The sequence below is a fragment of the Spinacia oleracea genome, chromosome 2, assembly GCF_020520425.1.
Source record: "Spinacia oleracea cultivar Varoflay chromosome 2, BTI_SOV_V1, whole genome shotgun sequence".
Classification (NCBI taxonomy): domain Eukaryota; kingdom Viridiplantae; phylum Streptophyta; class Magnoliopsida; order Caryophyllales; family Amaranthaceae; genus Spinacia; species Spinacia oleracea.
In genome coordinates, this window is record NC_079488.1 from 106,888,710 (window position 1) to 106,903,877 (window position 15,168).

At 36.3% G+C, this 15,168-nt stretch overlaps 1 protein-coding gene across 2 annotated transcripts in view; it reads right to left on the bottom strand.

The window, feature by feature from the left end:
* Nucleotides 1–15,168, bottom strand: part of LOC110786133 (uncharacterized) — a 31,729-nt gene that overhangs the window by 1,453 nt on the left and 15,108 nt on the right. For both annotated transcript variants that reach the window (XM_021990665.2, XM_021990675.2), the window contains 7 exons: nt 13,239–13,456; nt 12,560–12,831; nt 7,943–10,961; nt 6,587–6,719; nt 5,269–5,789; nt 4,278–5,183; nt 1,056–1,238 (listed from right to left, as the gene is read on the bottom strand). In XM_021990665.2, coding sequence (XP_021846357.2) covers nt 1,056–1,238; nt 4,278–5,183; nt 5,269–5,789; nt 6,587–6,719; nt 7,943–10,961; nt 12,560–12,831; nt 13,239–13,456 — 5,252 coding nt within the window. The remainder of the gene's footprint in view (nt 1–1,055; nt 1,239–4,277; nt 5,184–5,268; nt 5,790–6,586; nt 6,720–7,942; nt 10,962–12,559; nt 12,832–13,238; nt 13,457–15,168) is intronic.

Here is a 15,168-nt window from a genome sequence, read left to right on the forward strand (position 1 = left end):
TAGAATCACATTTCCAATCATGTTAGATGACAATGTGATGATATTTATAGAAATAATTATGATTAAACAATTACACCATAAGCATTCACAAAATTTATTACCCTTGTGTATCATTTTGACAAATTCCTTTTAATGCACATTTAACATTTACTGACGTACACATCCCCTCCAAAAAAAAAAAAAAATGTACACACTATCATACTCCCTCCGTATATAAATGGATATTACATCACTTAATAAAATAGGCCGATTATGGGAAGTGCACCACTTAATTATATATGGAGAGAGTACAACTATAGCAAAAATAGTATTCATTCCCCAACCTTTACATTCACTGCTTCCCTCTTCCTTTCCACGTCCCAAAATACAAAGGCCCCCCTCCCCACCCCTTCTCTTCTATTTCCCTCTTGTTTCCACGTCCCAAAATACTACAAAGTCCCTCCTACCTTTCTCTTCTATTTTGTTAATTTTTTGAGGAAAAAAAATCTCTACCAATCCTACAATGGTTCTTTACTTCTTCTACACCCTTTCTCTATGCTTATTAGATTCTTCAACAACCATACTCAAAGGCCAATTAAAAAATGGTAGTGATTCCGATGATGAAATGCTTTAAATGTTTCAGAAATTGAAACAAGAATTAATTTATGGGGAATTAAGAATTAAGTATGTATTAAACTATAATAAATTCCTAAATAAACTAATTTGATACCTTCACTATTCTTATTAATTATAATATGGAAGAATCTTAGACTCTTATCTAACTCCCCAGGGCGCTCGTTTGAAAAATGTGAGTGATTAGGTAGAAATGTGTATTGGTGTAAGAAAAAGGTGTAACGTAAGATGGAGTGAGTTGTAAGACGTTAACAGGTATTTGCCAAAAATAGAAAGTAGAAGTGGGTAGAACAAAAAAAACCTCAGAACGGAAAATCAGCAGGGGAAAAACGGGAAAACCTTTTAGAATCAACGTATCAATGCTATGATATTAGTCATAACCTATCATGCAGACTAGATATTTATTTCTATGAGTAGTATATATTGATAAGAGGATAAAAGACCTGTTCAAGCAAGAATGCTGCCTCAGAGTCCTTAAGTCGTTCTTGCAGGGTTAAGTTTGTGCGTAGCAGTGTCTGTGTTTCCATATCAATACTGATTCCTGCAGCAGACATCATCTCATGAACTGCCTGCACCAATTCTGCAGGTGAAACTCGCCCATATAGGAGATCTTTTCCTGTTTGCAGCTGCCCAGGAAATGTTTCATTAGCATTTTCAGCACAATCCAACAAGGTTTCTAGAGAGAAGCATCACTTGCACAAATAAAATTTAACATACAAATCCATCGTAAGGGAATGGACATCTTGAGAGAAGGTAATGGAAGAAGCATAAAACAAGCACCTATTTGCATAAAGAACAAAAAACAGTGACTAACTGACCAACATCACCAACATAAATAAATAAATAAATAAATAAATAAATAAGAAGCCTGTGTGGAATCAACCCCTAAACAGTGTTCAGGAACATAAAAGAAAGGCAAAAGTGTGTTCAAGCATGTTCTCAACATATCCTTCAAAATAGGAAACACCAATTCATATGGCGTACATTTATTTATTTATTTGCAGTTTTTCTCAACATCGCTGGCGCAGGCTACTCTAAGAAAAACCGTCAATTAATATCCATCTATCCCTGCAACTATTATTTAACATTCTAAATAGAAAGGGTGTTGGTTTTGGAGCACAAGAAGGGAAGAAGATATACATGGGACAATACATTTTCAGGCTCAGCTATTATATCTGAGTTTGACCAAAAAGGAATAACAGAACATTCTTAGAAATTTCGTATTGTAAGTTCCGTCCACAAGACAGGTTTTATACGTGGTTAATCTTGCAGATTGGTAGGAGCTTTTAGAAGGAGGTTTACAAGTATAGGAGAGATGCTCTAAATATGAATACTTCTCTCTCCCCTAATATACACTTTATTGATCTTTAAGGATAGGAGTGTTACAGAAACACTGAGGTAAGTTCACAAGAAGGTCATTAAGGATTATTAATAAATTAAGATTTCTAGGAAATAGGATCTCCCATGAATAAGTGGAGCGTATTATGAAAAAGGGGGCAAGTCAAGGAAGAAAATAATGTCACATTCTCTCTGTTACATACTAATACATGCATACTTCCCTTTTTCGCTCCATACTTTCTCCCTTCCAAATTGCTTGCTCCATTTCTTTTTGGACTCGAAGTTCGTTAAGCTCTATAATAAATACTGATTATGAGAAAAAAAACAATACCAAATAGGAATTTTAATGATTTGTCCTAAGCTCCTAACTATATTATGAAAATATCAACTTTTTATAATTAATATGCAATTCAAGATATTGTCAAACATTATTCTTGGAGACCACAAAAAAAGAAAACAGGTTAAGCAATTAGGGACAGAGGGAGTCATTACTAGGCACTAGCTTTTAGCAACACATCCTACACCCATTTGCATGTTTTTCTCAGTACACTCACGTGTTCGTTTTAACAAACCTTATAATTACAGTTGCATGTAAAATGAAAGTGTAAGCATAATGAAAAAAACATGCAAATTGCATGTATAAAGAACATGTAGGGCTAATGAAAATTGAAAAGAACCAACAGACGTACTGAAAAGAACATGTAACCGAGAGGATGATACATAGGGTCTAAATTTTCGAGCTTTTAGTCTCTTGCAAAGTTGCAACGCACATAATATTTTGAAGTTGGTCTTGATACCTATAGCAATGCTAATAGAGAGAGCTTGTACATTAGCCAATTTTTTTGTTACAGAAAAAAGATGGAAGGCTGAAAATATTAGATCTTTTCTTTTTAATGACATAGGACACTAATTTTAACTATACACTCAGGCAATATAATTTGAAACAAAAATAGTGCTGGTTTGAAATTTGAGGAGAAGAACCAATTCCAGAAATATCTTTTATTCTCACGGTTGATGCCTTAGATGTAGAAATTAGTTGCAAGTTGAAATTGTTATTTTAAGGTAGTAATAGTTATTTTTTTTACTATTAACTAGTCGCTACATACAAACTTGAAAATAATAGGACTTTTTTGTCATTTAACACCTTAAAAAAACTAGTTTTTGTAATTTAACACCTTACTTATTTTTTATTGTTTTTAAACACCTTAAAAAACAAAAAAAATTAGAAATCAACACCACTTGACGATTTTTGTTAGAAAAAACATTAGTTTTTAACTATGCTAAAGTTCCCAAGACATGATATGGTGGTAAACAACTCCTTCTACCATCAAATTATGCTTTGGGAGCTATAGCATGGTTAAAAATCAACGTTTTTTTCTTATGAAAATCATTAAGCGGTGTTGATTTATAAATTTTTAGATTTTTAAGGTGTTTAAATATAATAAAAAATAAGTAAGGTGTTTAATTACAAAAACTAATTTTTTTAAGGTGTTAAATGACAAAAAATCCAAAAGAATATATTGATTGTAAAAAGTTTCCCTGCATAATTTGTTTTTTAATTACTATAATTCATTAATTCTCAGCTAAACATGTGTTTAAGCCATTGGAATGGAAAAATTTACCTTAAATTCATTGTAACATTTTTAACTATATCCTGTAAAAAAAATAAAAAATTAATAACTATAGATTTACTTGATATAATCCAATAAGACTATTTTCTTTTGGTGTTAGCACCCGGTTCACCCTTAGGGACAATCCAATAAGACTATGCAACACTACAGTCATTGGGAGAGGACAGACTTTGATAGAGAAGAGCACCACGTGGCGTGTAGGCATTATAAATTACACCTTTTCTTGAAAGCATTGATAACCGTAGGGGATACATGCCCACCTTACCTTGTCTCCTACTCCTTTTCCTCAAGCACTAAAGAAACCTCGAAATTATTTCACTCCACTATGATTTGATTTACCTCCAAACCACTTATCCAGTTACCCTTCCACACAAACACACGCACAAAAAGGCTTTGAGTTGCAGTCTATACATACTACACCATCCGAGTGTGCGCTCGCGTAAGCATGTGTGTAAAGTACATACTTATATACACATACATAATGTGAACAAACATATCAACGAAATTCATGATTTTACCTAAAGCTTCTTAAACAAGAATCATATCTTTGAGATTAATGCTATACTAGCCTTATTTGATAAGAAGAGGATGGTCCTCTCCGGTGCTCTTCCTCTCCCTTTCCTTTTCACTCAGATTGGCATGCTTTTCTAAGGGGTCGAAACAGAACACATTGGAAGATATAGATGTAAACCATACCTGTGTTAATGTTATGTTGTCTCTTCTAGTATCCTCTGGAATCTGGGGATGCAATGTGTTTTGAGACACTGTATCACTCATATCTGGCAGAGTTATTGATGAGTCCTCATTATCAAGGGATACACTTCTGAAAGAGAAGACCTGTGAAGACAGAAGTGTCTCTATCACTCCATGAGTGATTTCAACACCAAATCGATAAAGCGCTTGTCCAGCCGAGGGTCTAACATCTTCAGGTACTCTACCATACTTCAACTTCTCCCCATTTTGAGACCGCCATGCGACTATTTCGCCCATGTAAAATGGCCTTAAAGGGTGGAATTGAACTTGACGAGCATCTTGAGCCAGTATTTCTTTGCCTATCAACTCACTGTTGTTCATTGTCTCTCTTCCTTTGTTTTCAGAGCAGATTCTCAAAACATCAGTAAGTGCACTCTCTGAGTCTTCCGGGCATAGAAATAAAGACCCAAGAGGCAATGGACTAGGAGAACCTAAAATATCACTCACGACAATGGCAATAACATCTACAACAGAGATATAATTTGGAGGTTCAGCAACTAAAATCAGGGTCTTCCCTTTATTGATGTAGTAAAGAGCACGATGCTCAAATTCTGCAGCCCAATCTGGAAGTGTTGAGCCCTTTGGAACATAGGTAATGTCTATGCAATCAGGAAGTAGCACAAACCGAGTGTAGATGGACTGAACAAACTGAATCTTGTCTGCTGCATCCTCAAGCAAACAATTCACTTGCCCTGGAGATAAATTATTGAATGCTGGAATGTTACTTTTAAAACTGCTAAGAATCTTGAATACTGCATCCTGAAATGATCTGCTCAACAGCTTTTGCCTCATGAATGCCAATGACACTGTCCCTATATTTCCCAAAGTTCGCACCTCAACATTCAGTTCCTGAAAAGTACAAAGATCCAGAAATAAGGATCAAATTGACAAATACACTAGAAAACAAAGTTAATCATTTGAAGTAGTTGTCTACCTCTTCAACTATATCAGATAACTTTTTTATGCCCAGAGTTAAACACGTCCTTTCTGGAACATTCGGATGGACAAACCTGAGCCTTGATGAGTTGATAAATTTTACAAAAGGGGAGCTGCAGGAATCAATATATACACATGATCTGGCATGCACAAGTCTGCTGCCATCATCTGGGACTACTGCATCAAAATCCCAGCTAGATCTTTCTGGCTTGTACTCATCAGTTCCATCACAAATATAATGTAAAATTTCCATTACTGCACGAAGTTCATTTGGATTTAGACGTTGATATCCACATGCTTTCTGAAGATTCAAGAGAAGGTCTTTTGCACTGGATACAGAAAGAGTTTCCTGCAAACCCATGTCTTTGAGGATCCTTACAAAGGGGAGATATGTAGAAGGAAGTTCAAATACGAATGGCGACAAGTTTACTCCCAGGCGCACAAAGAGAGAACTTGCTTTCACCAACCGAGTACCATTTGCTGCAGGCAGAAAAGAGACCTTCTCTAACTCTTGTACATCTGCAATAATGAACATGGATGTATACAAAAGAATTTTAAAAAGGTAACGAAAAAGGAATAATGGTTGACAGTTAAGTCTCCAATACCACTAACATACAGAAACTAATAGCGTATTAACAGGGTCCTGCAGTCCTGCCTCTTAATTTCACTAAACAACAAATTCACCAGAGAATAACTGAAGCACTACTATGCTAATTAGAAGAAAAAGATCAAACTCCCACGAGTTCTTAGGTGGAAGTGTGGAATGTCAGTTAGCTGAGCTTATGAATTAGTATCTCCTGATTACTAGATAACCATGGTTGAGAATAGCTGACAAGGGAGAAAAGAAATAGATTAGCAACCTTATCTAGCACTTCCATTGCACCAGGTGAGATCAACTTAACCAACATTTCATTGGATTAGTTTCAATATAAATTTTCTAAATGACATTCTTATATTTCATCGTTCCTTAAATATTGCACTATGTTGACTTTTACGCTCCCTAACACATGACTTTAATATCCCCAATTATGCATTTAGAAAGTGTATATCGATTCTAATATATCAAGATCTCACATGACTAATTTTTTTTCTTACGATTAACTCACAACAGATGGTCAAATATCATAGAATGAATAGTTTAAAAGTCCAACTGGTGCGATATCTGGGGAACGGAGGAAGTATATATGTAGGACCAGGTATATTAATACACGAATAAAACCGAGAACGATAAAGTATGTCACCTTTAGACTCAGTAAGACACAAAAGGTTAATGCATGTACAAATAAAGTGGCGATGAAAATAAGAAAATAAGATACCTGAAGAAGAGAGAGAATCCCAAACTTTAGCAAGGTACTTGAGGATTTCACATGCCGCATCCTCAGCAGTCATCATGCTAGCAGATGTTGGCCAATGCGCAAGAGCATCACCACCGCCATCTTTTCCGACAATCTAAAGCCATGATAAAATCAACTTTTGTTGCTATTATTACCAGATCAATCTAATCTTACTATCTATATAAAAGAGACACTTTTCAAGAGAATAGGGAGCACCATATAAGCGTACTATATCACAAAATATTATTTACACAATAGATTAATATGACAAATATAGATTTTGGTTTACAGATAAACCATTATAATTAAACAGTTATAATTAATTAAGATATGTAAATTTAATATTACTCTTCACACAAATACAAATAATCAACATATCAATAGAAAGTGCTTGAAAAATTCTTTAAAACAAGATCCATTTATAAGTCTAGAAATTAACCCATGTTCTAGGAATGTCATTCAAATTATATGCATTACAGATCTGGGGAAACTTTTTTTTGGAGCAATGGGGTTTGAGACTATCACTATAATTCGGTTGAATTCATGTGTAATAAGCTCCATATTTAATTTATGACTACTGGATATCTGTTTTATGGGAGGTCCAGAATTCCCTATAGTGTCCTTATTTTTCTTATTAGAGTATAAAACACAGTGCTTTACAAACCCATACAAATATACAATGTGAATAACCCAGGAATGCAAGGGCTACAGCTTGTATTGATAATAAAAGAGGCTTTTTCCAGTAGCATTGAAAGCGCCATATAGGATTTCTATGTCACAATTTTTCAAAAAAAAAACGTTCAGGAAGGAAATGGTATAAATGTTGTAGAGATTCCCTCCGTTCTTTTTCGTTCTACCCAATTACTTTCCATGAAGTTTAAATGGGTCTCATGTAGTGGGCCAAGGAAGGGGAAACGAGGGAAACGAGTTTTGTTTAGAATGAATAAAGTGAAAGTGGGTAGAACTTATGTTTAACCTTGAATGCTATTAATAGATTCTACAGCAATAGTCCCACGGACTCTTTAAAAGAACAGACCAAAACAGAATGTGATAGAACAAAAAAGAACAGAGGAAGCATTTAACAAAAATAGATACATAGAGTTAGGAAGCTTTTCATTCATAATTAAATATGACAGTAATACGTAAATTAATCAAAACTATTCTAGATGATACTAAATTTTAATAATCTTTAAAATAAGGCCAATTTTTCATATACTTGTACAACCTGCAACATCATAAAGTTGTTGACAAGAATGATGTCACATAATTATTTTTATTCTTCATTCTTTTACCCCAAGTATAAAGCAAGTTTGGCAAAGAAAATCAAGATGATCTTACCTGCAAATGTGTCAACACTGTAGAAAATATTGGAGGGCTCCTCAGGTATAATGCTCCCCAAGAGTACTCTGGTGGAATTATATTAGGCCTCAAAAGGATAGGGGCACAACTCCAAGCCAGTGGCCAATCTTTCAACAAAATAGCTTCACTGTATGATGAAAGCACTCGCTTTCCACCCCTTTTACCACCAACATTAGGAAAACCTCTTTCTGAAGGTACGCAAGCAATCTTACCAAAAGCATTGCAGAAGCTGTTGCTATAAAGCACAGCAAAATTTGAAAATACAGCTTCCACAACAGATTCAGCTAATGACCATATCTCTGAAGACAATTCATTGTGGGAATTAGCAGGGTCCCTATCAAATTCTCCAAGATCTTGACTTTCTTTTACACACTCAGAACCAAGAAACTCTACTCTTTTGGCACATTCAAGCATCACATCTGTTTCTGTGGCTGACCGAAGACCTAGCTTTCTCAGAATTTGAAGCCAGCCATCTGTTGTGAACCGTTCCCCGGGAAATCTCTTTCGCTCACCAGAAAATACCGAGGTTAACAGAGCATCATTTGGATCAAATAGATCCTGTGGTCTAGACAACTCCAAGGAAAACTCATCAGCATTTCTTACAAAATGAGTATCCTTGAGAGCATCCACCACAGAAGATTCAATCTGGAGCTCTTTCCAATTCATATAAATATATATTAATATGTCCTCCTGCTGTGACTGACTTTTACCTTCAAACCCGGGCAATGCAAACCGTACTAGAATCTGCTGATCACGCAACTCAGGAACATCTAGAGCTCGAAGCAGAAAACTTTCTTCAGAATCCATGGTATAGGAAAGGCAATGCTCATCAAATGGTCTCAGAAATGAACTAGAAGCAATTACGCAGAGGTCATTACCATGTAATTGTGTAAACGACCCCACTACTGTCTTGTAAATCGGCAATTCACGTAATACTTCCAGTTCCTCTCTCCCGTAGTTGGACCTATTAGAGACAAAGTCCGAGACAAAAAGATTGAAAAGCCTTTCACGGTCTGAAGCTGGAAAAGAGGTCAGTTCTGAGAAATAACCAGTCCGTTTAGCTATAACAAGTTTTGAAGCAATTACTCCTCCTAATGATTGGCCAGCAGCGGGAAGGCAATCACAGGGACCAGCACAATCCAAGAAAGCAGGATCATATGTAGGAATATTGCACTGATTTAGAAATGACAACAACCAAGGGTATCTACTATGAGCCTCCGTAATAGCCAGAGAGTATGGTCGAACAGTTTCAGATAGAGATGAATGATCTACTGAAAGCCCATTTAATATGTTAAGAGATGGCTCTACTTCCAAAACATTGTTGCTAGAAGATGTACATGTAGAAACGGGTGGAATAAAAACAAGATCACGCTCTCTTATACGGCACAAGACTGGTCTACCAATAAATGCAGGAATAAGGGGCCAGTCTGAAAACAGAGAAAGATCATCTGATGATCCATCAAAATTTTTCCAGAAAAGTCTAATCCAATCAGGACTCGGGCCAGCTTCTCCGCCAGAGTTCATGCTATTATCCCAAGAAAACCATGGAGCCATATTCGAGTTCATAACATGGTTCACCCAACTTTCATGGAAAAGCGACCTCATATGACTAGCTAGTAAATTAAGGGAAAGCTTATGCAACTTTAACAAAGACTGCAGAGAGACATCAGAAAAAATACCAGCTAAAGTTGGACGCTCCAATATCTTATGGTGAATAAACTTTCCCAATAATTGCTGCAATAACAATTGCTGATCATTGTTTCCAACCCAAAGATCAGTAATTCCCAGCCTCGCTAAATTCTTCGCTGCAGTGGGACATGGCAAGCCTCTCAATTCAGCTGCTATAGACAAAAATTTATTTCCACCATGGGAAACATTAAAACTATTAACACTTGTAATTCTATCTCTTTGACCTGTTGCATTTCCAGTTCTGCCTATGTCTTCAACTACCCCTCGTCCAAAATCAAAGAGGGCCTTTCCTAAACTTGACATCATTTCAAGTGCATCCACTCCTGAATTTGTTGGACCATGAGTAGATACTCCATGAAGTCCACGTATGCTAGCCAACGATGTTGAACTTCCATCAACTAGTCTGCTTACTTGTGGGAAGGAACTGAAGTCTTCAGATGTGTCACCTTCACTGGAACCAGAAGACTCAGGTAGGCGAATGTCTGACAAGCAATAGTCAAGAACATCAACAAATGTGTCCACTGACCGGACAACCATAGATGTTGAGGAAACCCTAAGAAGATCACGGACCATTTTTGGTTTAATTTCTCGAACTGTAACTCCCACCAATTGAAGCTCACTTATGAGATACCATGGTACAGAAAACACTGGATAGTGCTCCTTGACAAAATTACAAACTGTAGCTGGCAGCAAGCTATCACCAACTCCATTTCCAGGCTGTGACAGAAACATACCCTCTTCAACTCTCACAAGATTTCCAGAATAGAGAGGCCACACTGGAAGGTCAGCAAGGCGGACATAGAATGGCCTAATTACACGCTCAACTATGCATTCCCAATCCGCTTTAGGCACTTTTTCTGAAACCAACTTATTACCATCCAGTTGACCATCATGTGAATGCATATCTGATCTTGGCCACAAAGAATAAAGATTATCACTAAATATCTTTAAAGCAAGATCAACTGCATGGCCAACACTTGGCTCATCTGCAGATCCTCGTCTCAACTTCTGCATTTCCATAGTGATCTCAATATAGGAATCACGAATGCAAGCCATCAACTCTTTGTTCCAAGCCTCTATCAACTGACTTCCAGCATCAGGTTGTGCTTCATGCCCTTCTTGAAGATGACGACCCCTATTGTGACGGACAAGAAAATATCCCAATAATGTGACAGGTATGTCCATCTTTATAGACAAAGGAAGAGAGGACATGACGCAGCTTGAATGCGAGATGTCGGCAGCATGACCATTTCGAGACACATGGACTGCAACTCCAGCAACAGGTGTAAGGTTATATGCCAGATAACGCCTGAGCAAATTAGGAAAGCACAGAATTTAAAAAAATAAAAATAATAATTATAATAATAATAATAAAGATGAATAAGAAATTGCAAGGCTGATTTATTCGAGAGAATGGTCATGGCCTTTCCAACATCTTTGGTTATAATCAAAGATTAAGAAATTAACAGGGGTTACAGTCTATAGATATATGATATCATTCTCTGCTAAATGAAAAACAAATACCATTTTTCTAATTTAAACCTACGGTGCTCAAACCTGAGTATCAGAGTTAGGTTGGAGATTTTGACATGAAAATTCTAAATTTGAAGTTGTGGGGACATGTGAATACGGGTAGTAGGATACTTCTTTTGTTTGAATGTACCAAGTCAGAACACGTTAAATTTTTCGTTTTTGGCCAAAATTGCATGAATGCGTACCCGTTTGAAGTGTTAAGTTTCTGATATGGTACTTGAACAGAAATGATGAGTCGACATCACTAAAACTTCTTACTGGCATGAGGATAGCATCTCGCCAAATTCTACGAAACTCCAAGAACTACTCCTTTTGTGCAATATAAAATTATTAATAGTATGGAAAAAGAATAAGTACCAATAACGGAGTATGGACTCGAAAAATTAAGGGTCTGTTAGGTATTAGTATGGTTTTCATGTTTTCCGTTTTTTCCCTTGAAAATTTAAACAAACGTGTTCGGTACAACCACTGAAAAAAATCAACTTCTGACAAAAAATTAAATAACTGAAAAGAAAAAGTAGAAACCACAAAGTGGCTTTAGGATTCTCGTTTTTGAGTTTTGGGAATTGGGTCCTCATCTGTTCTCTTTCTTGGTAGCAAGTGTCCAATTGTCGGACATAGCGTAGTAATTCACCGGTGACGGATTAACTTTGAAGGGACAAGGTTATATCGGCAATAAAGAACGGAGACTTGTCGGCGTATCCGGCCTCCATCGTTGATATCTCCAGTGACATCATCTTTGCTAGTGTATGTTGTCGTTGCTGCAAAAATACTCTGCCTCCACTTTAATAATTCTTATACTGCTGCTTCAAGTTCTCCTCTCCCTCTTTAAATTCCCAATTCCAATTGATATATTTCAAAGTTAGAAGAAGATGAATTAAGAACATCTGTAGAATAACTGTGATTAAAGTTTAGATGTAGAGTTGGAATTCTATATAATTTCATTTTAGGAGTAAAGGAGAGTGATTTAAATTTTGGCTGGTTTTAATGGAATTATGGAAACTTCAAGGATTGAAGAAAAGAGAAAATGAAAGCAGAAATAGGATTTTTTTTTTTACGGAGAAAGCAGAGATATTTAAGTGAGGAATATCTTTAGTTTTATACGCCGTACTTGGTTAGTTTTGAAAAAGCTTAAAACGAAACTAAAACTAGTTTCATGTTTTTTATAAACTAAAAAGCCAAAACCATAAATGATACCGAACACGCCCTAAATTACACAGGAATTGACACAAGCTAAATGTAAAGAAGACACAGAGAATGATATTCAATTTGTACATAAGACCATAAAACTGAGATGGGAAGAAGAGAAAACAAACACGGATCATATACACAAAAACTAGAATCCAGACTTTTACTATCATCTGTTTGACTTACCTATCGAGGGCCATGTTTCTTGTTTGTCCAGAACCCATACTGAGGACAGTGACCCATTGGTCAGCAACCTTACTTTCTCCTTGGTGACAAGTGATGTCAATCACATGCATTTTAGTGGCAGCATTCGAGCTGCTAAACAGCCTAGATAGCTGGAATTTCCTCCATTTTTTTTCAGAAAAAGGATTTCTCAATCTGGCAGATTTTGAATCAACGCAAACTGAATAATCTTCCGAAGGATGTAGGTTCCCTTCTTCCCACCTAGACAATGAGACCTGCAATCCATTACCATGAACATGAAATTATGAGCATTCAAGCCTAAGGTGAAATGAAACTTGTAATGATAACAGAAAAAAATTTGCTAAATCAACATTGAGCACCAACAATGACGCCCTACCAATGCACCACAAAAATAAAAGAAACAAAAACGTAAAGTAATCAAATGTACTTATTCTAAAGATGAAGTTTGTTTTCAGTCGAAATGTAGTTGAAACAGCACAGAAACATGGAAACAAAACAAAATGTACTCTTTGAACCAAAAGGTACTCGAATCAATTGATCCTTCCATCCAATACAATATACCTTATCATCGTGTACCTACTAACCCAAAAATAGCTCTAGCAGATTACATATAACTACTGCCATGATTCAGCATACTAGATGACCAAAAAAAAAAGCTCACCTGCAAGACTGATTTCAGGGATAAAAGTACACGAGATCCATGCTCCATAAATCTATCATATATCTGCTTTACTTTCTGAAATCCGGCTTCAGGCTCCTCTGTCATAAACTCGGATGAAAGCGGCATGCGGATAATGGTGGTATCAGATGAGAACACCACATGTTGGCCCACAAGCATAGAAGAAAATTGATCTCGAAACCGTTCAGTCAAGTTAGTACCTGAAGTGGCATCAAACAAAGCTTAATTTCTCCAATTGGATCCATGAAGCTGAAAAGGAAAATTTCCAAAAGCTCACACCCAAACCTAAGCATTCAATTTATTTTCCACCCCCAAACTCCAAACATCATTTCAATGAAGAAGACGCGTCTACTCATGACTTAACAAGGCTTATCAGCGAAGGATAGGGGGCGTCCGAACATCCCTTTTCACAAGTCCTCCTTTTGTGCTCTCTAACCTTGAAAATTTAGGAGGGTTCAACAGAAGAGAAAGAAAGGTGTGAGGCACCCAATTCTCACCATGGCCCATCCAAGAGATTTAATGGAGAGAGAAGGAAAATTTAAAGGAAATGTGGAAAAATATTTTTGGGAAAACCCGAAAAGGAAATTGTGAAAATTAGTTTTTATCAGGTTGGGTTTATGCTAGGATGATCTACTGCATAAACAATCCATCTTATGAGAAAGAAAATAATGGAGTGAAGTCAAGAAAGAAGATTTGCATACGGACTTTATTGATTTAGAGAAGGCATATGATAAGGTGCCAAGAGAGGTGTTTTGTTGGGAAATGACGAAGAAAGGAATACCAAGCAAGTATATTTACCTAGTTAAAGATATGTTCGAGACGCGAAAACAAATGTCAGTGGAGTAAAAGACAATTTTCTTATCACGATCGGATTACACCAAGGATCTGCCCCGACGAGTCCTTTCCTCTTTGCAAATGTTTTGGACAAAATAACATCTACTCAAGATGAGATATTGCAGCATCTGTTGTTTGAGGATAGTATCATATTGGCGAATGAGACGACACTGAGTGGCGGAACGTGGGGGCACGTGCCCTACCATTCCCAAAAAATAATTAGAAAACCGTTATAAGATTTTGCATACAACAATAAATGTTTGAAATGAAAGAAGCTTAGTGATTGTTAGTGTCCCGACTAGTTTTCCAGAGCAAATAGTTCGTGAGTTCGATTCCCAGTCTAAAGCCTCTTTCTCCCAGTGTTTAAAAATACTTTTTTTCCTGTCAACACTCAACAACTAATGGTTTACACGAATTCCTTCAAAATATTATTGTGAGGGGCACAATGAGATCATGCGAAGCAGCAAAGGTCAAGGGATGTAAAGATGTTTTTTTTTTATCGTAAGGATGTTGGGTATTCGATAACTATTACTCCATATATACTCCCAATACCTTTATTTCGACTTTTACATCATACGGAGTATTAGTCCGTAGTTCTTCCATTTTAAGTTTCTTTCTCTTAATTTTTAGAATAATAACTTCTCTAGATCTATTGCCTTGTGTTCATTTGAAAACACATGTTAATATTCTTGGATATGTAAATAGTTACCATTGTAAGTTGGGAGTAACTTTCATAAGTATCAAAATTAATGGGAAAAGTTGCCGACTATCAAAATATGATTTGCCACTGACTACGCATGGGTTTATTTCTAAGTTGGAGTGCTGGAGACAAAAGTTGGAATCTTAAGGGTTTAGGCTAAGTCTCTGAGTAGATAGAATCGGAGTACCACTTTAGTATTGGGAGGGGGCGAAACAAGGATTTTGTGAAAATAGATGGTAAAGTGTTACCCGTTAAAGAATGTTTATGTACCTCAAATTTATTTTACAAAGAAATGGAGATGTTAAACAGGATGTAACTCATAGAACTAAGTCTAGGTAGTTCGAGCAGCAACTGGTTTGTTGTGCAATCATAGCGTGC